The sequence below is a fragment of the Mytilus californianus genome, unplaced genomic scaffold (genome assembly GCF_021869535.1).
Source record: "Mytilus californianus isolate M0D057914Y unplaced genomic scaffold, xbMytCali1.0.p SCAF_5, whole genome shotgun sequence".
Lineage (NCBI taxonomy): Eukaryota > Metazoa > Mollusca > Bivalvia > Mytilida > Mytilidae > Mytilus > Mytilus californianus.
In genome coordinates this window covers 5072171-5096007 of record NW_026262701.1, presented here as the reverse complement: position 1 = coordinate 5096007, position 23837 = coordinate 5072171, and the positions used below count along the sequence as shown (strand labels likewise).

Sequence of the window (23837 nt, the reverse complement as noted above, 5' to 3'; positions counted from 1 at the left end):
ATGCCCCCCTTCCCAAAAACAATAAAATATATTTCAACTAATTTGATCAAATTTTTAAAAAACTAGTGAATTTTTCAACTGCACTTGATTATTTGATAGTTTTCTTTACATTTTTTTTTTAAAGATTTACTAAACAAATAAATTCACTAAACAATGAAAAAAAGTATGTCATTAACATATAGTTAATGCTTGTCTCAGGTAAGTTAACTTTTTACAATTGATGTCTGTCATTCTGATTTGAAAATAAAATTTAATGAAAACCAGCTTATTTAATTTGGTTCATCACAAGTTACAATTATTTTATTTATTTCAGGATGGTCATGTCAGTGGTGTTACATGTAATTCTCGACTACTTGGATGTAGCTTTCTGTTCCCTCATGTTGTCCCAGAACCTCACGTGACCAGTATCAATCTTAGACCCGAGGATCAAGTCCTCATCATTGCTAATCATGGTCTTTGGAAATATGTGTCCTATCAGGAGGCTGTCAATCAAGTCATCAACATACCTGATCCAGTTTTAGGTGCTAAAAAGCTTCAGGACCTCGCTCAAGGATATGGGTCAAAAGAAAGTATTGGTGTTTTAGTTGTAAGGTTATTATTATCAAATAAAGAAAGACATAGAATGAAGGATATACTGCAGACACAGTTTGAAGCAGAACAAAACTTATTATCCCAACTTAAAAGCAGAGATTTGAAGCGAGAAATGGAGAAAAGGAAAAGGCGTTCTGAAATGATGGAAGAGGAAGAAGTTGTTCCCATGGAAATAGTGAAATTAAAAGATCGACATAGAACACGAGTTCAGGCTTCATCAGTTTTCAGTGATGAAGGTGGGGAATATGTTAGTCTGAAAGATGTTAGGGATCAGAATGAGTCAATTAATCAAAATGATGGGAGCGGACAAAATGGTGATTTTTCTGATAACTGGGAGGAATTACTGCAAAAGAGACTAACAGAAGAAATTAAAAACAAAGAGTTACAACATGCCTTCTTAGAAAGAGGTGAAGGTCAAAGTTTCATGTTCGTTGATGAATTGGAAGACGATATTGACAATAATTGGGAAATTAGTGATAGCGATAAGGACCTGTTACTCCCCAAAAATTGTAAAGGATCTAAAAACAATTTCCTGGGATCCAGTCCTCTTATTAATCCATCAGCTTCTGTTCAATCTATAGAATTCCAGAAAGAATACAATTATCCAATGAACATTGATAGAGATGCCATATTGTTCCATCAGATGCAAATGGTGAGAGCAACTCGACAGAGTACAGACAGTTTAAACTCGACACAGTCTGTGCCTGCTAATCCAATGAGGAAAGATTTTAGTGGAGGTCTTAAAACATCTTCCCACAGCATTGAAGTTTTGATTCATAGCCAAGAGCCTGCACCGTCTGCTCATAGTATTGGAGGCTCTGAGCCTGAACCCAATCCATCATATCAAGGGAACCCCCACTTACATAATGATCAAGTTTTGCTGCAAATGGAAGCTGTTCCACAAAATTCCCCTTTATTGAAAACAAAACAAAAATCAAAACATTCCAAGAAAGACAAAACTTCAGTTCAGAAAGAAACTAAAACTACAGCAGCAATAGAAAATTCAAGTATTCATTCACAAAATGACAGACATGTGCTAAATGGAAAGCAGGATATCTCTGTGACGAAAAAGGGAAACTACTCACCTGAAATCAATGCACACAGACTTCAACATCAACACAGAGAAAATATTGGAGATCAAGTTGTTCAAGTACACGATTTTGACCATGACTATAATTCAAGAAGTCAGGGGGTCAAAGTCAAGAGATCACCTCCTGTGACACAAAAATTACCTCAAACAACACATCGTTCACCTCCAAATAGAGTTAAAAATCTTTTAAATGGACCAACAGAACAAGGTGAAATGACTGATATCTGTGATACTTCTGTTGTTAGTGGTTACAAACAAGTCAAAAACTTCAGTGAGAAAAAACACAGAGCTCCTCCTGCACCTGTGGCTATACCACAGATATTAGAACGTTCTGATTCTGATGTGACCAATATTAGGGCAACTAGTGGGATACCTGCAATACTTAAAAACAGTCAGAACTCTATTCACATGTCATGTGGGGTTTATGAAGATGTTCAGCAATTTGACTCACAAAAGCATCATGACAATCAGAACTTAGCTGATGGTAACATTAGCAACCGTGGTTCTTTAGAGCTACCACATTCTCCAGTGAACGTGAAGGAAATGACTCAGAGATATATTGATACGATAAATGCCAATCAAAAGTCACATGTGACAGATGACATGCCAGTACCTAAACATGTTAACACCATTGCAGTTCTCCCCTTATCTCCAAAACAAAAACCAAAGCATCTAAAACAGAAAATGTACAAAGTCGAAACAGACTATAATGCAAACTCTATATCAAGTTTAGAGGGTATATATCATCTGATTGGTAGTTCAAAATCAAAGACAGAAGCTCCATTGCAGACGACACCAAAACCATTGACAAGATCTCGAAGTTTAGAATCATTGATTGGTCGATCAATTAGTCAGCAAAGCATAACAGTGACTTATTTATAGGGCAGAATATTGTTTGAAATTGACAGTGTATCTTTATATTAAAACAAAACATACAAATTTATTAATTTAATGTTTTGATGATTAGTGTTAAATCTAGTCCGATTTGTTTTTTTACAAAATCAAACTTGATGTTATGTATTTTCTACACTATACAGTTATTTTATCAAGCATTTGTTCTTTCTCATGTAGAAAGATTTGTTTTACCTTCATTTTGAATTAACTGATATGATTACTTTTCAAAACTTTAATTTTACATATTTGTTATTACTAAATTGGATTCTTATATTATTGACCATGCATTGTTAAGTTTACTTAAAGTTTTCATGAATTTCATGAATTTTCATTTTTAAAATTAATAAATTTTTGTCAATGTTTTCTGTTTAACTTCCAGTTTTGGTTTATTCTTTTATTTTTGGAGATATTAATGATGTTAGGTTTTATTATTAGATGGAAATTAAATATATCTGGCTTTAGAAACAGTAAAAACAGCACAACATTATAATAACTGTTCTAAATACTGTGAATTTTTATTAATACATCTTTTTGTTTAAATTTTAACAACCAACCATTATTTTATATCTGTAACTGTTGAAGAACAATATAATGAGCTATGAAAATATGAATTTTATAATTGAAATGATTTTCATGCTTTAATTTCAAATTTAACTTGTCCATACATATATATATATATATATTTCCTTTTGTTGCAAGTTGGTTACAACATTTTTTCACTCAAGATAATTAAGTTTTAAATTTTCAACTTGAAAACTTTGAGAAACATGTTAAAATATGAGATTTAAAAGTACACACACTATTACCATCTTTCATTAGAGCAGATACAACAGAGCATGTGTTAGAAACAATTGTTTTTGCTAACATGTACATCATATTCTTGTCTGCTGTACAAATTGCCATTGCAACACAATGTATTTAGCAATTGTGTACAGCAGATTTTGATCTTTATAACTTATTACATATTTTGTAGTGATAGTTGGTAATAATGTGTGCTATAGAGGGAAGAGAAATATGGGAACACATTAGCAAACAGAGGGGAAAATTGTCTGTCTCATATGATCTTCCATTTATCTTGTGTAAACCCCTTTTATAGAATTGGACAAAATACAACAAAACACCACTGTTTTCATTTAAGCTTTCTATATAAGGGTATGTCAAAATTAACTAGCTACCAATACCACCATCTGAAATTATCAGTAACTTGAGTGAGAAAATTATATCTGTTTATGGTTTAGATTTAAGAACTACCTTGCTGAGCATTATGAAAAACAGTCAACCAATGTCAGAAATCTATGTAACATTGTTCAGAATGACATGTCATGTAATTTGAATGTTGTGTATGTTTGAGCTAGATGGTAATGATCTGAATAAAACGTACTGTGTATTTTAAATTATTCTGCAATAAATACAATTTTTATGACACAGAATCTTATTTCTTACCCAATCATCCATATCTGTGGTTGTCTTCTAATGTCATATCTTATTGTTTTTTGTTATTTTGAGAATTTATTTGGATGACAGAGTTTTGACATTCTCTGTAGAATTAATTCAATTAAGACTGAGTAATTAAGAAAAAACATAACACCAGTCTATTGTTGAAACTGTAATTTTCCATTAGGGGTCTTTTTGTTAATTGTGTTGTCAGGTTAATGTCTCAATGACATTCACCCCTCATCTGTTTATCATATTTGAGGATATGATACACAATTCTTTTTGAGAGAGACTGAAGATGACCCCAATTGTTAAATTAGATGGCAACCACATTACTGAAAGAAAGAATGTAAAAAATCAAATAAAACTCCTGAAAAATGTTGAATTGAACCAGATTGTTGTCTTTCTTAGACGAACACTTGCAGTGTCAACAATGTATTAGTTTATGATTAAGTCAGTTTATGTGGGAAACCTCTAGTGGTAGGCCAATGATATTTCTTATGCAGTTGTATCAGTGTTGGAACATCTCATTTCCATGGAGATTATTTGGCCCACCCCCTAAGTCATGTTCTATTGACTTTGAAACTTGCTTAGTTTACATTTATTAGTTTGTGATTAGGTCAGTTTAAGGGTAACTTAATGGTAGTTCATTGATATTTTGTATGCAATTGTATTAGCATTGGCACATCTCATTTACAGTATACAGGTATACAGTTTTATAAGCATTTACAAATTATAAGGCCACGCCCCTTGATATTGATTCATTGACTTTGATACTTTTGCTTACTTTACAAGTTAAAGTTTGTGTTTATGTTAGTTTAATGGGAACCACATTTGATAAAAGAGGGACGAAAGATACCAGAGGGACAGTCAAACTCATAGGTCGAAAACAAACTGACATCGCCATGGCCAAAAATAAAAAGACAAACAGACAAATAGTAGTGCAGATGACACAACATAGAAAACCAAAGACTAAGCAACACGAACCCCACACAAAACTGGGGGTGATCTCAGGTGCTCCGGAAGGGTAAGCAGATCCTGCTCCACATGTGGCACCCGTCGTGTTGCTTATGTTATTACAAATCCGGTAAATAGTCTAATTCGGTAAGTCACATTCGTGAAAAGGGAGGGTATTGTAGTTACGACATAAGGAACATATCCGATATCATCTTTGAAACGGTTATTCCATAACGGTCAACCAACTCGTGATGGCGTCCGTAAAATTTACGAAGGGATGATTTCAACTTCACCATTTGGAACTCTTGGTTTAATATCTTCCTTGTGAGCAGCAATCCTCTATCAAGGAAATCGTGATAGGAAACACAAGCCCGGGAATATCGTATCAATTGGGAGTTATATACTCCGTATGCAGGCGCTGCTGGAATGTTGCTACATAGAAATGGAAAGTTCACAATTGGGAAGCTGAAATCATCTCTTTTGTGGTAAAGGTTTGTTTTCAACCGACCCTCATTGTCAATTTCTAGATGTAAGTTTAGATATGAGGCAGACTTAACTGTATCTGTAGTATCCTTTATCTCTACTTCGATTGGATAGATTCGTTCAACATAGTCACCAAATTTTGTATTATCTAGTGAGAGAACATCATCTATATAGCGGAACGTAGAGTTAAAGGATATTGCTAACTTCTTATTTTTTTTCCTAAGAGGTTCCTGTATGAAGTCAGCCTCATAATAATAAAGAAACAAGTCGGCAAGAAGAGGGGCACAATTGGTTCCCATTGGAATTCTGACAGTCTGTTGAAAAACACGTCCTCCAAACGTAACAAATATGTTGTCAATCAAGAAATCAAGCATCTTGATAATGTCAGTTTCAGAGAATTTTTTGTTTGAATCAGAGTGATTCTTTACAAAGTATGATTTATCCCTCCCCAAGACAAGATACTTGTATCTACGTTCGCCATTCTTTTAAATGAAACAAAGTAATACCAACTCTTTCAATTTGTCTTTTAGTTTGGAATGGGGAATACTTGTGTAAAGTGTATAAAAGTCAAATGTTTTAATACTATTGATAAGTCAACGGTATTTGGATGCAGTTTTATAAGCATTGACATTTCTTATATCCATGAGGTTATTTTGACCTGCACCTTTGGTCATTGTTCATTGACTGAGTTTTATACATAGTTCACATGTTTAAATATTGCCATTTTGATTTCGAACCCTGTGTAAAAATATGACTGAAGACCTAAAGGAACATCAAACATTGCTGCCATTATAACTGGAAAAGACCATTTGGCATAAATAATGATAAAAAAATCCGAAAATCTTGTTAGAAGTAAGTTTGACCAAACTGGATAAACGAAGCATTTATGGTGGTTTCCAAGAAATTAATTGTCGAAGTTAAAAAAAGTTCTGTGCACGACAGTTACGTTTAAAAAAAAGAAAGAAATATTACAGAAAAATCTTGCAAATGATTATTTACTACCAGAATTTAGAGAAATGATATCTGTTTCCTATTTACAATTATTTATGAAAACACTAACTATGGCGAAACATGGCCTCAAGTGTTACCGAAAACAAAACAAAAAAGACCTTTGCTTTTTTAATTTAAAGCAGAGACATATGTGTCTCTGTTCGAAGTTTGGCGGTATAATTGTGCTGATATGGTTCTATTGTGGTGTTTTTTTTGGAGTTATGTTGGATGACCTCTCCTGAAAGAATTTTCTTTTCGTAGAGAACCAAGTGGGGAGGGAATCTTGAAGAATAGTTCACTGTCCCAAAAAACATTAAAGGCATATCTTAGTGTTGTGATATTGCCACTGAGTGGCAGCGTCATATCAAGTTATCTATGTCTATCCTGATGATCCAAGCTAAGACAGTCGTTTATAGACCTATCAGCTGACCTAGCCCTAACACCAGTATGATATTTTATATTGACTTGAAATCAATCTGTCCGCCGTTCAGCTGTAAACTGTCATTAATCTTATTTGAAACCACCAGTCAATTTGGAACCAAACTTGCTCACTAATATATTTGTAGTGTTTAGTTTCAGATTTGTTCGTTGTGTTCCAACAAAAATATTGAAATAACACTATAAATTTCATGCGTCAGAAGCGCTTTTTCTGGATTTACCTTCATCAATCAATTAAAATTACCAATGTTACTTTAAAAGAACTTGAGAGTTAAATAGAAGTAATAATTATTGTCTATTATCTTGAAAACTTTTATAGACACAGAAAGAAAATGCTCAGAATGTCAATTTCTACAAAAATGCCAATCTGACTTAAATCATCTACTGAATCTGACGACTATTTTTAACGCATCACACTTGAAATAAAGGATACCACAGAATGAGATACAATGAGCTCTGCCGTTTATCTTAACTTATATCTATAAGCTGGCATGGACGGTCGGTAAACCTAAATTTACGACAAAAGAGATCAGTTTAGCTTTCCAATTGTGAATTTTACATTTCTATATAGGAACTACCCAGACATGCTTGCATTTGACGTATTATCATACACGTGAGACGTTTAGCTAGCTATGAAACCAGGTTTAATCCACCATTTTCAACATAAGGAAATGCCTTTACCGTGTTAGGAATATGACAGTTGTTCTCTATTCGTTTGATGTGTTTGAGCTTTTGAGCTTTTGATTTTGCCATTTGTTAAATGACTTTCCGTGTTGAATTTCTTTGGAGTTTGGTATTTTTGTTATTTTACTTTTGCATAGTAAGGTGTGGATCTGTTTTCAATCTCCATTGAGCATGAATGATGCCAATTTTAAATTCAAGATGCCCGCCGAGAAAAAATTCAAAAATATGTTGGCTACCCCTCTAATATGCTAAAGTACACCCTAAAACGTATGTGCCAATTCCTATGCTTGCATCACTATTTGCATGATTTTGTCAAATTTCGGTACTAAGCCGCCCCACTATATTGCGTATGTATCTCCGAGTTTATAGGATATTCCAGAGCTTGCGTTCCTGAATAGAGGATTTGCTCTACCAGGAAGCTGTTGAACCAAGGGTTCCTTGTAGAATTGGAAGCATCCCTTTGAACGTTTTACGGTCACCATCATGAGTTGGTTGACCGTTAATGAATATCTGTGTGATAGATGATCACGTTCCCATTATCGTAGTCTCAATCTCGTCCTCTTTTCCTCAATTACAGTATGATGATAATTAAAGGCAATAGTAGTATACCGCTGTTTAATAGTCATAAATCGATTTTAAATGAAACAAATCCGGGTCACAAACCAAAACTGAGGGAAACATCAACTATAAGAGGAAACAAAACGGAACAACAGAAACACTGAACTGCTACAAAAACAAACGCCGAATGTGTATTAACCATGAGCTTTCCTGCCTGAAATCACCTCCGATTTTTGATGGGATTCGTGTTAACCAATCTTTAGGTTTCTATAGTGTTTTGTAAACGTTTGTTGGTCTTTTCGTAGTTTTTCTAGTTTTTTGCCATGGTGTTGTCGGGTTTCCTTCGACAGATGGATTGTAATTGCCCTTTTGGTATCCTCTGCCTCTTTTTCATTGTTGAAGTTTTTCTTTCAGATTGGTATGACTTAACAAGATTTCGAAGTTAGAAACCGTTTTAGGAATTTCCGCATTTTCTGAACCCAAAATGAAAACAAAACCAAATTCCCGAAAAAGCGGCTTTTCGTAAAAATAATTACGAGCGTTATACTAGTTTAATAGTCCCAGGCGCTAATGATGTTTTTTTATTAATATTCAAAAGTTTATATTTCCGTAAACTATCAATTGAATATTCTTTTCCTGTTGAACACCATACTATCAATTGTTTCACTGAATACACTATATTGAATACGATATTGAATACACGACACAAGGAAACTATTAATCACATCATATAAATTACTAAAGTGGGACATTTTCAAATCATTATAAGGTTTGTAATTTTTTTTTTTTTTCACATTTTAAAAATGAATAGATAAATTATAATATCAATTATTATACTGACGTTAAGATAAGATATAGGTCGAATTAGACAACTATGTGAGTAATAGCAGTGTGAATTGTCTCAGGGGTAAGCCCTGGTGCGTCAAAGGTTAGGATCTTCTGCTTTGCCTGCACCACTCGTCATTTAAGTCTAGAATCAATGCTCGTAGTTAAGAAATAAGACGATTAAATGGAAAAAAATCTTTTCTATTTGCCAAACTACAAGAAACTGATTTCTTAAAAAACTGCATTTCAATAAATGTATCATCAAAATATATTGAACTATGGGTACAAAATATCACATTTGTTAGTTAGTTCTGGCACACGGTGCTTGTTAAAAAGGGATTTCCCCTGGTAACTAGTATCTACAATACTAGTTCCTTTAAAAAAGGAGTTTGATATAACAACAAAGGATGCTATCGAACTAACTTTAAAGCTCTTATGTTATATGACGTTTATTGAAAAAATTGAGTCCTTCCTTACATTTGGTCATTAATTATGAATATCACTTCAATCTAATTCAAATCATCAGTACAGTTAAATGGATATATGCATTAACACACTGTTACCGTTGATTTTGTTTTTTTCTTTTGTCGTCATGAGTCAATGAACTTTAACTCACGGCTTAATACAATTTGAAAACTGATTTTTTTGCGGGCAATTTAAGTTACAATGTGAGCAAGACTGTCCTGATTTCTTTTTTTTTTGAGTATCGTAGTCAAGTGCGATGCATATAAAGGACCTTTGTATAACATTTTAATATCATATATTTATACCCTGAATATACTCTGTGTTGTACTAAAACTGACACGATGAGTCGGATTGTGCTATTCCAAAAGTGAGCAGCCCACAGAATGACATGTCATCCTAACCGGACATCCTTAACTGCAAGTTTAACAACTTTGGTATTTTCTCCATGACTTCATTTATTATTGTTCCTTTTACTGTATTCAATTTGTTTTTTCATAACTTATACTTGTTGTGTGGAAGTAATATTTTGCTGACAATTGGAATATAAAAGCCAGAGATATAGATATTTTGTATAGAATTAATGTTCACAGGAGTCATCACGTCATTTTCTATAATACGATAGATTTTGGGTTCACATCAGTGAGACAACATGATTGATATATCTTGGAAAACATGGTTTATGTATATAAAATTGAGAATGGAAATGAGGAATGTGTCAAAGAGACAACAACCCGACCATAGATAAAGGCAACAGTAGTATACCGCTGTTCGAAAACTCATAAATCGATAGAGATAAAAACAAATCCGGGTTACAAACTAAAACTGAGGTAAACGCATCAAATATAAGAGGAGAACAACGACACAACAAAACACAACATTAAAATGTAACACACACAGAAACGAACTATAATATAACAATGGCCATTTTCCTGACTTGGTACAGGACATTTTAAGAAAAAAATGGTGGGTTGAACCTGGTTTTGTGGCATGCCGAACCTCCCGCTTTTATGTCAACGTCAAACACAACACCAAAACGACAACATCACATGACAGGACCACAATACAAATAAATGGGAGAACATATAGGACAAAGAAACACACGAATAATAGCTAACAAAAGGTACTAGGCTTAAAAATTCAATACGCCAGACGTACGTCTCGTTCACACAAGACCAACCAGTGACGCTCAGATGAAAAAAGTTTGAAAGCCAAATCAAGTACAAAGCTGAAGAGCACCGAGGACCAAAACTTCCAAAAAGTTGCGCCTAACACGGACAACAGCCGAAGGCCACCAATGGGTCTTCAATGCAGCGAGAAACTCTCGCACCCGGAGGCGTCCTTCAGCTGGCCCCATAACAAATATGTATACTAGTTCAGTGATAATGGACGTCATACTAAACTCCAAATTATACACAAGAAACTAAAATTAAAAATGATACAAGACTAATAAAGGCTAGAGGCTCCTGACTTGGGACAGGCGCAAAAATGCGGCGGGGTTAAACATATATGTCGACTTTGAACTAGATTTCAGTATCTGCGAATTCTTTTGTCACTTTGTTAGACATTGTTTGTGCTCAGTATCGATCTCAGTTCCTTTTCAAATGATTTTTAAAAAGTTAATTTGGTTATTTCTGTTACAAGGGTTGAGGGCTCACAAGCAGAACCTTCACATTTCTCGATGTGTCTGTCGCTGATTTTGCCATTTGATGAAGGACTTTCCGTTTTGAATTTTCCTTTGGTGTTCGGTATTTTTGGCATTTTACTCTTTCGCAAGACCTGACCCTAAAATCCAGTGGTTGTTGATGGTTTTGTCTTCCATGATTGTTTCTGTTTATTGTCTTTAGCTTAAAAGATGGTTTGGGTTTTGATTATTGCTGAAGGCCATAACGTGACAGAAAATGGAATAAGTTGATTTGCTACTTCTTTATTTCAGCTGAATCAAATTTCACAGATTTATACAAAAAGGCAGAAATTGAAGGTTGATATATTTTTATCAAGCTTTAGTTAAACCTATCACTACTTTTAACATTTAAAGATATTGTAGACATTTATAGATTGTCGATGGTTTTCAAATCTGATCGAAGGACTGTCTAAGATGAGATGTGCCCCTAGGAACATCCCCGAGTTTGAAAGACCTTTGATAATCTGTTTATCGCTATTTTGCCTATGACTTCGTTGACGTTTTCATTGACAACAGCACGTGCTCCTTTAGTTTCTAGCGATGATTTTCTATCTTGACGAGTGCCAATAGCGAAAAAATTATAGATTTATTTTTCATTTTCAGAGAATGTACAAGAATATCCGATAAAATGAGGTTCTTGCTGTTGATTGTTATTCATATCGTATTGGCAGAAGGTAAGAACTTACGCATGTCTTGGATATACTGATATCGCAAAAGCAGTTAGACAGTCACATATCATTTTTAACAGCATGGTGAAAACAAATGTGTCAATCGTTTTAAATTTAATCATAGATTCATCAAATTATTTTTGTTAACACATGTGTCCATGTTTGAGCGTGTGTTCCCATTGGACTCTTTCGAAAAATCTGAGTTCGCCCGTGGTTATTGCTTAGGTTCTTGTTGCTCAGTCTTTAGTTTTCTGTGTGGTGGTCTGTAGACAGTTGCTTGAGGTCATAATGAGATTTAACGCGTTTTATTGACTCTTTTTGAGGAATTTTATCGTTTTTGTCTATTATTTTAAAAACTTCAATAAACGGAATTGTTATCAGCAACAACAAAAATAAAAAATAAAAAAGTCAGAAATACAAGATCCGAACTGATATTAACCATTAATCAACTTTGTATAAAAGTTAATGACCTTAAAATGACTTTAAAAAAAAAAAACAAAGGAGGAGGTATGATAAGAGCAATTTTTAGCTTTGAAATTTCAAAAATAGTAAACGTATTCAATCCTTCCAAAATTATGTAAGTTTAATTGATATATGAACCAGTTGCTTTAATCTTGGAATAAATAGTACTGAAAGTTCATTTGTGATCTCACTATAACGCCATAAATATGTCGAAAATTACATATTTGACCTAGAATGGTCATTTCACGCAAAATTTTAGTCAAAATTTAAATGAGCAAGAGCTTTGCACAAAAAGATATTTTACACACATTAAATTCTTTGTAAAATAGATTTTGATGCAAAATATCTTTTTGGGTAAAGCTCTTGCTCATATCTATATTAATGGCAAGATCTCATAGTTATAAAAATAGGAAGATGTGGTATGATTGCCAATGAGACACCTCTCCACAAGAGACCAAATGACACAGAAATTAACAACTATAGGTCAACGCACAGCCTTCAACAATGAGTAAAACTCATACCGCAAATTCAGCTATAAAAGGCCCCAAAATGACAAATGTAAAACAATTCAAACGAGAAAACTAACGGTGTGATTTATGTACAAAATAATGAACGAAAAACAAATATGATATACAGCAACAAACGTCAACCACTGAATTACAGGCTCCTGACTTGGGAGTTTTTGCACTATATTAAGAAGTTTGAAGCCCTAATGCCAATATGTTTAAGACTAAATTCCAAATTGTAGATAGTAATGTCCGACAGACTTATGTACTATGAACTTCTGAAGTATGTTATTTGGTAGGTTTATAATACTTTTTGATTCTCGAACTCAAGGTGCCAAAAAGTGGCCTTATCACACTTTCTTCATTCAACATTTTATATTTAGAAGAGTATCATGGATAGATAGAAACTTTAAACAGAAAAAAAGTATCAGCGTTACAAAATTTCCTGATTTTTATGTAAAATTTTTATCAGATTACTGAATAAGGCTCCTTTGAGCCTCTAGTTTAAATTATAGGTCAAGTTGGTTAAATTGCCATTGACGAGATCGATTAAAAAAATCACGTTACTATCATGCTATACTTTTTATAGTGTCTAACATATTTATATATATATATATATTATACATTTCAAGTACTACCACGTAGCCTTTCATTTCTGATGAAACTGTGCATTACACGAAAAAATAATGACAAACGTAGATGCCTTTGTTATGGTTAAGAACAAAAAGAAAAAAAACCTTTGAAATTGACCTCATCTTCAATGCTTACATTTTTACTGTGAACTTATTTTTTATGTTTGCTTTCTGCATATCTACGGAACTAATTTTTGTCTCGCTTGACGGAGTCAAAAAGCGAGACATAGGTATGCTGTTTCCGAATTCGGTGACGACGGCGGCGACGGCGGCGGCGGCGGTGGCGTCGTCAACAATGTATTTGTTTGTGATTAGGTCTAGTTTGTGGTGAACCACAAGTTGTAGGTCAATGATATTTGGTATACAGTTGTATTAGCATTGGCACATCTCAGTTCCATGGAGATTATTTGGCCCTGCCCCCTCAGTCATGGTCTATTGACTTTAAACTTTTGCTTATTTTACATGTATTAGTTTGTGATTAGGTCAGTTTATGAGGAACCATTAGTGGTAGGTCAATGATATTTAGTATGCAGTTGTATAAGCATTGGCACATCTCATTTCCATGGAGATTACTTGGCTCAGCTCCCTTAGTCATGGTCTATTGATTTTGAAAATTTTGCTTAGTTAACATGTATTAGTTTGTGATTAGGTCAGGTCAAGGGGAACCATTAGTGGTAGGCCAATGTTGATTGGTATTCAGTTGAATAAACATTAGCACATCTCATTTTCATGGAGAATATTTGGCCCCATCCCCTCAGTCATGGCTTATTGATTTTGAAACTTTTGCTTAGTTTACATGTATTAGTTTGTGATAAAATCAGTTTAAGATGAACTGCTAATGTTAGGTCAATGATATTTGGTATGCAAATTAGTGGAATTTGTAAGTATCGTTTCCATGGAGATTATATAGCTCCACCCCTCTTCACGGTTCATTGACTTTGAAACTTTTACATAGTTTACAAGTTAATGTTTGTGTTTAGGTTTGTTTAAAGGGAACAACTTCTAATAAGTCAATGATATTTGGTATGCAGTTGTATTAGCATTGGCGCATCTCATTTACATGGAGATGGTTTAGCCATGTACCTCAGTCATGGTTCATTTACTTTGAATATTAGCCTAACTTGTTAAGTATTGCCATTTTAATTTCAACATTTGCATAAGCAAAATTACAAAAAAGCGAGATATATCTCTGTGATAACAGTTTATGTTACTCTTATGGCAGTTCATGTAATGCTAACAAAGCGTCCAGCTGAATTTTTTTTTTTTTTTTTTTGTGTAGCATTGTTTTTGATCTTTGGTTTATATTCAAGCCAACTATCGTCTGTAGTTCACCAAACGATTTTTGATAACCAAATTCCTTCTGGTATATTTTCTTTTTTGAGACCAAGAATGGGGACAGGCTTCACAGCACTAATTATATATATGTAAGGTGGATGATGGTTTTTAACTAAAAATGTTGATATCTAGGAGTAATCAAAGTTACTGATAAATTAATGATTAAAATGATACTCAGAAATTTCAATGACAAATGTTTAAACTAGAATTTTTTTACAACACTTTGAAGTTTATAAAAGACTGAAATGTTTTAAAGAAATTTTTTATCGCCTAGCCAGCACAGTCGATAAAATAAAAAATTTTGATTTTTTTTCAAGATACATTTGGTGAAATTGTCCTGTCCAACAAAGCACAACATACTCATATTGGGAAAACAGTAGTTTTGTCATGCAAGTATCCCCACGGTGCCACAAAAATCAGATGGCGAAGCTGGCAGGGAATTATTGCAAAATCCTCGGATTTAGAATTGACACAAACTGACGACATGAAGCGATTCAATGTTGTCGCAAACCAAATGAAGGGTGAATACAATCTTGAAATATCTGATGTGATACAACCTGATAGTGGTCTTTACTGGTGTGAAATGCAAATAGGAGGAGATATAACGCAGCAAAGGGTCACATTATACATAGGCAAGTTCAACTTAAAAATATGTAATGCATTATGGTATGGTTCTTCGTACAGATTAAAATAAAGACAAAAGTACGCTTTACTTCAAACGAACAACAGTATAGCAGTTCGGTGCTAATATCTAAAATTTATTACCATACCATTAAACCGTATTTAAGTATCCAGGATTTTGATTGGTTGATAGCTTGTGTATTTGACATCATCAAGATGTTTAATTTTGTTTTATTGATAACGTATCTGCTACTTTTAGAAGACATGAGCCTATTATCTTGAAAACAATTACAGAAACATGAGAAAGACAGAATCTAAAAACAGCAAAAAAATCGGTTAAAAAATACTACAATGCCTACATGAAAGAAATGATTTATGGACCCCTTTCATGAGTAATGGTCCTTCATCACAATTTTTATAGGGGTTTTTTTTCCCGCCGATCCTCGAAATCTGTAAAATGATCAGCACAAATCTATGAAATCTGATCAAATTATCAGGCTAACCATTAAAGTGATTAAGATTTAAACACAGTGTTGACTGCTGGACCCCTTATTATGAATGTTTGTTCTCTTGGAATTCTATGCAACTGTCATACATGTGAGAGGTTTAGCTAGCTATAAAACCAAGTTAAATCCCCCATTTTCTACATAAGGAAATGCCTGTACCAAGTCGGGAATATGACAGTTGTTTTCCATTCGTTTGATGTGTATGAACTTTTGATTTTGCCATTTGATAAAGGACTTACTTTATGAATTTTCCTTGGAGATCGGTATTTTTTTATTTTACTTTTTGGTAAGCCAGACGTGCGATTCTTCTCTATGAGACTCATCATTATCGCCCGAATTAAAGCAGTTGAAAGACCAAATCAAATACATAGTTGAAAAGCATTAAATACCCATTAAAGATGCCAGTCTTATTGTCAGATACGCTTCTCGTCTACTACATGGTCTCCTGCTATGCATACAGCACCCGCCATGAGATTCTAAAATCAGTCAATATTACAATCGGTAAATTACAGATAAAACGACCATGCTTGTATCTAAAGATCTCAGATTGTGAAAACATGTCGCTAAAGAGTTGAGTCACCAACATCGTGATGGTGACCGTAAAACTTGAGGTGCCAATTTCAGTCGTTCTTCTTCATTTCTATGTTGGATCAGTGTTTGTTTTAAGGAGCACACCCATGTCATTGAAGATCGTACAGTATGAACATGTACGAGCGTACCGTATTAACAGAGATATGTTAAACACCACATGATAGAATAAAGGTACTGTTACTACCTGATCATGCCATAGATTCTAGTTCGAAGTTGTCCATCTATGTCAATATCGAGCAAACCTTCTACTTTCGATAGTATCCTTAATCTCATCTTCACTGGGATATATGGTTTGTGAGAACTCATTTAAATTTGAGTTATTGAACGACAGGACATCAACAGTTTATCTGGCATAGAAAAAAGAAAAATTTGTCTTTTTGTCTTTGAGGAGTTCAATATGAATTGTGCTTCATACGAGTATAAAACAAGTAAAGGCGGTCGGTAGTAGTGTACAATAAGTACCCAATCGAATACTTAATGTCTACTGAAATGTCAATCCACCAAACTAAACAAATATGTTATTACAGAAAAATTAAACAGTAAAATGATTCGCAATACAAATATAAGTCAGGCTTGTTTCAATTTTCATTGAAGAGAGCAAGTAAAAACACTTTTTAAAGATACCAAGCTTATAATTTTGTACTCCAGGCAAGCGTTTTCATCTACAAAAGATTCATCAGTGACGCTCGAATCACAAAAAAATAAAAGGCCAAATGTAATAAATGAACCACGTTACTATTATGCAATACTTAATATAGTGTTGAACATATATATGGCACTGGACACGGTGCAGGCGGTGTTGCCACGATGTCACAAAAGCAAGGGTTAAAATCCCGCTGAAGGAAGAACAAAAATTTGCTAACGCAAATTTGAAGATCTAACATTGTTGGGCTAAATTTGAGACGAATTATATATATTATATATTATTAATTGTAAATTGCCTAACAATGTAATTTTAACACACTATTGAGTATGTAAATATTAGTATGTTTAAAATATTTACAACGCGACAATATTTCGCTAGACAAACTAGCTTCATCAAGCGTGCATCTATCCAGGTGAAATCGGATGTCGATAAGAAACTTTTGCAGCTCATTGTACATAAATTTAGCTGTCTTGTAAAAAAATCAAAATTTGGATGAAGTTCAAGATTATTTACAAAATAGGTGGTTGAAGTTTGCAACGTCCATTGGCCAATATTACAGGATAAAAAGGACGATGCTGTGTATTAAATTATTCTTTATCTTTCCTGTATCTTTTCTCGTCTTTTTTATTAAGACCATCAGGTTCTAAGGTGTGGAGCTGGTGGATCCAAAAGTTTTCTCTTCTCCTTCTCGCCGTAGTGTCCCACTCGCTGTTGACCTCTATGATTTGGAAAGTAACATTATCAAAAGGATGTTTCTTTGAGCGAAGATGTCTTGTGAGAGGACAGTTTTTGTTGGTTTTGTACCATGAACGATGGTTATTTAGCCGAATATTAAATTTATCCATTGTTTTTTCCACATACTGAATGCCACAAGTGTTACATGTTAATACATAAATTGAGTTCTCCGTTTTACAGTTGTAATTTGAGTAGATGGTATAACTTTATTTTGTAAAGGAGCTGATGAAAGAACTGCTTGTATTGGCAGCTTTACAACATATGCAATTTTTTCTACTACACTGTTTGTAGCAACCAGGATGTGGATAAGGTTGCTTTGTTAATACAGCTGTCACTAATTTGTCATGGATGTTTTTAGGTCTGAAGGCCATAACTGGTGGTGAGGAAAATACTTTTTTTTAAATTGGAGTCATTTTCTACAATTTTCCAATGCTTTTGAACAATGGATGACATATTTTTAAAATCAGGATGGTAAGTGAGTACATGAGGTGTTCTGTTGAATCCTTTATTTTTATCCTTGTACTCCAGAAGTTCATGGCGACTAGTGTTGTTTGCTCTTTCGAAAGCTGTATCAATGATGTTGTTATTGTATCCTCGAACAACTAGATGTTTATGTTGTTGTCCAAGTCTAGCATTTTGCTTATTTTTGGTTGAGCATATTCTCCTGATTCGCAATGCCTGGCTGAATGGGATACCCCGGGAGCAGTGTTTAGGATAGCAACTTTTAGGAGTATGGAGCACTGGCCAAGAGGCGTTTTTCAAGTTGGCCCATAAATATGTTGGCATATGACGGGGCCAATTTTGTGCCCGTACTAGTGCCGTCTATCTGGAGATAGTGTTTGTCATTGAAAGAGAAGTTGTTGTTCTCCAGCACTAGTTTCTGAAGTGTAACAAGGCACACAGTTGGAAGATTTTGTCACTACGAGTGTTCCATACCTCTTCACACGCTGCTATTCCTTCGTCTTGTGGAATGTTGGTATATAAAGAAGACACGTCCATGGATGCGAGTATAGTATTGTCAGGTAGAGGATTAAGGCTTTCCATTTTCTTTAAATAATCTGTCGTATCCTGAATGTAAGAGTGTAGTTCTTTAACATGAGGTCTTAAGTGATGGTCTACAAATTCGGATATCTTTTCAGTTGGGTGACTATTCGCTGAAACAATAGGTCGACCTGGATTGCCGGTTTTGTGTATTTTAGGCAACATATAGAACCTTCCAGCCTTTGCTTCGTTCTCAAGAGGTCAAAGATAGTCAAAGGTGTCATTATCGATATGCTTTTGGTCGCACATCTCTTGAAGGATGGTGTTGATCTTTCGAATGGTAGTTTGTGTTGGATCTGTGGTTAATTGCTTGTAAAAATTGGAGTTTGACAGTTGATGATTCCCCTCGGCTATGTAATCTGTTTTATTCATGTCAACCACAGCGCCCCCTTTGTCGGCAGGTTTTCTTACAATATCCTCTTGACTTTTAACGCTTTCAAAGCGATGCTTTCTGACTTGGATAAATTATAATTTCTTTTATTTGTTATACAGGACTTTATATCAGACCTCACGTAGTTAATAAATGACTCCAAGTTTTCGTTTTTACTTTTTGGTGGTTTCCATGAACTTTTTTTTTCTAAATTTTGGGATGGGCGTGACTTCTATATTGTCCTCAGTATCTGAATCTGTTAATCCGGCTTCTTCAAGGTGTTTCTTGCCCCTATTGTAGAAAAAAATCTTTCAAGCGTAAACGTCTAGCGAATTGGTCTAAGTCCTCGTCTAGCTGAAAGTTATTTACATTTGATGGGATAGGACAGAAGTTTAAACCTTTACTTAAAATCTAATCTATTATATATTATTGTATATATATATTCCAAGTTCTACCACGTAGCCTTTCATTTCTGATGTGCCTGTTAATCACACTAATTTTGAAAAAAAAGATGACCAACTTAAATGTCATTGATATGTTTAAGAAAGGGGAAACACCATCATCTTGAATGCTTACATTTTTATTGTGAACTAATTTGTTTGTTTGTCATCTCATTTCTCTTCTGGTGTGTCCATTACTGTGAACCCAGCGTGAAGCTTATTTTTTAGTTTTTTGTTAAGTATTTTGTGAACTTTTTTGTTCTAGCCACACTTTGTTTTTCATTCCCCTTACTTTTTTTATTACAAAATACCACCCGGTATATCTTCAAGTGACCAACATTAACTGGTAGATTTAGGTAAAAAATGATAATCAGAAATTGTAATTTTTTTAATGACAAATTAATGGAATAGTAATGTTTAAGAAAACTGTGAATTTATAAACACTGTCCTGTAATAACTATCAATAAAAGTAAAAATTTAGATTGTACATTTCAGATAAATTTGGTGAAATTGTCCTGTCAAACAAAGCACAACATACTCATATTGGAGAAACAGTTGTTTTGTCATGCAGGTATCATCATGGTGCCACAAAAATCAGATGGCGGCGCTGGCAAGGAATTATTGCAAAAGCCTCCAATTTAAAACTGAAAAATGCTGACGACCGCAAACGATTCAATGTTGTTGCAGATCGAAAGAAGGGTGACTACAATCTTAAAATATCTGATGTGGAACAATCTGATAGTGGTCTTTACTGGTGTGAAATGCGAATTGGTGGAAAAATTATGCAGCAAAAGGTCACATTGTACATAGGCAAGTTACACTTAAATACGTTTTGCCTTATGGTTTGATATTTCGCACAAGTTATTAAAAAATATGAAAAATAAAAAAATGTCAAGGTTTGAATTAAAATGTCTAAAAACATTACACAGTTGGAATGATGGGAAATGAAGTTTGCAATTGCTTTTCATTCTTTTCGTCTACTTAACTTTGAATTGTTTTTTTACATCTTGATCCCAATGATTTCTTCCTTAACACAGTCCGTTTTGTTTTCCTCTTCAATACTTACTATATCTACACCTCATATGAGTCTTTTAGATTTTGATTGCTTGATAGGTAGTGTATTTGACATCGTAAAAATGCATTCTTTGTGGATTGACAACATATTTGCTACCTTTGGAAGATGTTTAATTGGAGGTTTTGCCCTTGAAAGATGATTTTTTGAATATTTGCCCATTTTATCTTAAAAGTATAACAGCAAGCCTTAGAGTGTTATGTCCTTTTGGGTGACGATTTTTAGGGGAGTTTTTATTATCATTCTTGAAATCTATAAAATGACAGCAATACAAGTTTTATAAATACTCATCAAAGATACAAGCCTAAATTGGTTAACCAATAGACGTATTTACACTTGTATGCAAATGTCCGCCATTACTTAAAATCACACAAGTTCCCGTAAAATTTGACATCACAATTTAAAATTTTACGTCATAATTAAAAAGTGATTGTTGCTTGACGTCAGAAGGTTATTCGGATACAGATCTTGGGTCATTCGTAGAAAAAATTCAGCTAAATACCAAAAGTGTAAATACGTTTATACGCGCATTCCGTCTACATAAAATCATCAGTTGTACAAAATACACCAAGGCAATGTATGCCTAGGGTAGAAAAAAAACAAAGATTAAACGATTCCGGCTTCTTGGCGGCGCCTCTTGTTTAAATTATCAGTCCGATTGGTTATATTTGTCATTTACATGAATCCCGTTACTATCATACAATATTTACTATATTGTGTAACATATGTATTCCACGAAGCTTTTCATTTCTGATGAATCTATGTATCACACTTATTGTTAAAAAATAATGACAGACGTAGTTGCCTTTGTTATTTTTAAGATAGAAAAACCTTTGGTATTGATATCATCTTAAAAGCTTACATTTTTTAGTCGACTTATTATATATATTTGCTTGCCACATTACTATGGGAACCAATTTTGTACTTTTTAGGGTAACATGATTTGCTAAATCAGCGTCCAACTTAATTTAAAGTTTTTTGTGTAGCATTTTGTAAACTTTTGCTTTTATTCTAGGCACGCGCTGTTTGTTGTTAATGATGCCCAATGATTTTTAATAACCAATTCCTTCTTGTATATTTTTGGGGACACATAATGGGTCCATGCTATACAGCACTAAGATGGCTGACCGTTTGCTTGCCGAGAATGTTCATTTGTAAGAGTAATCAAACTCACTGGCAAATTTAGGGTAAAAAATTATAATTAGAGATTAAAATTGTTTAATAAGAAATTTATTCGCTTTATTTTTTTTTTTTATAGAAAATTGTGAATGCTATAAAACACATAAATGTTTACAATAAATCTTGTAAAGACTAACCAGCACTGTCAATAACAGTCAAAAGTTAGATTTTATATTACAGATACAGATGATAAATTTGTACTTTCCAACAAAGCACAACATGCTTATATTGGAGAAAAAGTTGTTTTGTCATGCAAGTATCCTCGTGGTGCCACAAAGGTTAGATGGCGTCGCTGGCAGGGAATTATTGCAAAAGGCTTGGATTTAAATGTGGAAAACCCTGACGACCGCAAACGATTCAATGTTGTCGTAGACGAAATGAAGGGTGAATACAATTTTGAAATTTCTGGTGTGATACAATCTGATAGTGGTCTTTACTGGTGTGAAATGCGATTTGGTGGACAAATTATGCAGCAAAAGGTCACACTGCAAATAGGCAAGTTACTTATACATTATGATTTGCTTAAGTGTATGGTTACTTCGTACAAATGACTGTAAAATTAAAAACGTCAAAATTTGAATTCAGAATGAGATGTACGAATATATTGCAGGTTGAATTACGGTAATTGATTTTTTGCGATATTTTTTTTTATAAATTACTTTTAGTTCTCTGTAAAGTGTTTCCCCGATCCCGATGATAAAACAGCGGTATACTACTGTTGCCTTTTTTCCTTCCTTAATGTAAAAAATTAAATAACAAAAATACCGAACTCCGAGGAAAATTCTAAACCGAAAGTCCCTAAGCAAATGGCAAAATCAAAAGCTCAAACACATCAAACGAATGGATAACAACTGTCATATTATGTAAGCCATTCTGTTTATCAAGTATTTTCTATAATTAGACATGAAATAAATATCCCAGATTTTGATTATCTAGTGTATTTTTCATGTAGTTTTTTTATACGACGAAATCTTGTTCATATTGCGTCAATGTCGGAATATATGTAAAAGGACATAAATTGTAAGCTTTATTGGAATTCTATTTCTTTTACAATCTTGTCTTGAAGCGAACGAATAAGGGAATTAAATTTAGAATGTTTAACTTAACCAACTCTGTATATTCTCAGTGTAATAGGAGAGACATATCAGGTTCAAGAGGGGTATTACTAAAAAATAACAGTCGAGATAAGGTTATATTGCCTAGACTCATCAGTCTCGCGCCCGAATCAAAACAGGCAGAACGCCAAGATATGTGTGCTCAAAAAGTCATGCCAAATACACCAATTACTTCGATTCTACAAAGTTTTTGTGCTGTTCCCAAATGAATCTCTTCTTTCTCTTAAGAAGAAGGTAGTATACCTATCGTACAAAAAGTAAAAACAGCTTGTGTCATTATGTATATTTCAACCAGCAAATGTAAACATATATGTATCGTAGGCTAATTCTTTGACTTAAATATATATAAATTTCACAGTTCTTCCAAAAATACTGAATTTTGAGTATATGGAACACCCTTCCGCCATTATGGTCTCGTGGCTTAGTATATGATTTAGTGCTACAACTTTAAACATACAACCTAGATGAAAGAAAGCAGTTAACCTGGCACCCTAAATGTTTACACGTTATTAACTATTGTTCATAAATCAAAACATAAATAAGATATTGATAAATGTGTCACATGATATATTATGACATATATATTCAACATATTTGGCAATATTTGTTTTAGCATTTTCTGTTTTTCTGTTTTCTGTGTTTCATTGTTATATGTTTCACATGTATATATCATTTTCAAAATTCATATTCATACTTCATTTGACGATTGACGACGAATATTTTGCACTAATTATTCTGAAACAGGCTATTTTATGGTAAGTACTGAGTATGTTTTAATCACTACATACATTTTAAAATTAAGTTTCCAGAACATGAATGTGCTCCTAT

General features: G+C 33.7%; 2 protein-coding genes across 3 annotated transcripts in view; both read left to right on the top strand.

Moving 5' to 3' along the window:
* The window catches only part of LOC127702510 (PH domain leucine-rich repeat-containing protein phosphatase 2-like), a 48277-nt gene extending 44277 nt beyond the window's left edge, over positions 1 to 4000 (top strand). For both annotated transcript variants that reach the window (XM_052206724.1, XM_052206723.1), the window contains exon 17: positions 314 to 4000. In XM_052206724.1, coding sequence (XP_052062684.1) covers positions 314 to 2563 — 2250 coding nt within the window. In that variant the 3' untranslated portion in view covers positions 2564 to 4000. The remainder of the gene's footprint in view (positions 1 to 313) is intronic.
* Positions 4001 to 8811: 4811 nt separating this feature from the next.
* LOC127702532 (junctional adhesion molecule-like) lies at positions 8812 to 23359 on the top strand. The gene is made up of 5 exons (XM_052206773.1): positions 8812 to 8888; positions 11694 to 11764; positions 15011 to 15325; positions 20139 to 20453; positions 22075 to 23359. The coding sequence occupies exons 2-5, from the start codon at positions 11719 to 11721 to the stop codon at positions 22443 to 22445; spliced, it is 1047 nt and encodes a 348-aa protein (XP_052062733.1). The 5' UTR covers positions 8812 to 8888; positions 11694 to 11718; the 3' UTR covers positions 22446 to 23359.
* The last annotated feature ends 478 nt before the right edge of the window (positions 23360 to 23837 follow it).